The 540-nt window shown below is 40.9% G+C and overlaps 1 protein-coding gene across 1 annotated transcript in view; it reads right to left on the bottom strand.

Annotated features, from left to right (window-relative positions):
• LOC113341258 (E3 ubiquitin-protein ligase RING1-like) overlaps nt 1–536 on the bottom strand; it is a gene marked incomplete at both ends in the record, with an annotated part of 992 nt that extends 456 nt beyond the window's left edge. Inside the window, one exon of the mRNA XM_026586203.1 lies at nt 56–536. Within this exon, the coding sequence (XP_026441988.1) occupies nt 56–536 (481 nt within the window). The remainder of the gene's footprint in view (nt 1–55) is intronic.
• Nucleotides 537–540: the final 4 nt, after the last annotated feature.

Here is a 540-nt window from a genome sequence, read left to right as displayed (position 1 = left end):
AAGAAATAATCCCCTAAATTCGATGGCAGACCAAACCCTCCACCACCACCACCACCAAGCTCACCATCCATAGGATTATTCTCAATCACAAACTGAATATTGGCACCACCACCAGCCATACTATTAATATAATTCTGAAAAAACATAAGAGGATTAAAAACATCTGGATCATTAGACCCACCACCACTTTGAGAAGACGATCGGTTTTGATTCTGAGTTTGATTCTGGGTTTGATTCTGAGTTGGGATCCTTGCATCCATAGGTTGTTCAAGCATAGTAAATAGATTCATAGGGTTTTGAAACTCCATTGAAGAAGTTGTAGAAGCAGACGAGAATAGCGGAATACCAGCAAACGGGTTAGGAAACCCACCACCAGCGCCACCACCACCAAGAGGATGAGTAGTTTCAGAGAATGACAAGAAAGGGCTTGGATTAGGGTTAGGGTTTTCGACTTCTTCAATAAACTCACCATTACAATTAGGGCAAACCAAATCAGACGCTGTTACTGAAATTGAAATTGTACGTTCACATTGATAACAA

The sequence above is a fragment of the Papaver somniferum genome, unplaced genomic scaffold (genome assembly GCF_003573695.1).
Source record: "Papaver somniferum cultivar HN1 unplaced genomic scaffold, ASM357369v1 unplaced-scaffold_27653, whole genome shotgun sequence".
Lineage (NCBI taxonomy): Eukaryota > Viridiplantae > Streptophyta > Magnoliopsida > Ranunculales > Papaveraceae > Papaver > Papaver somniferum.
This window is presented reverse-complemented; position numbering and strand designations above follow the sequence as displayed.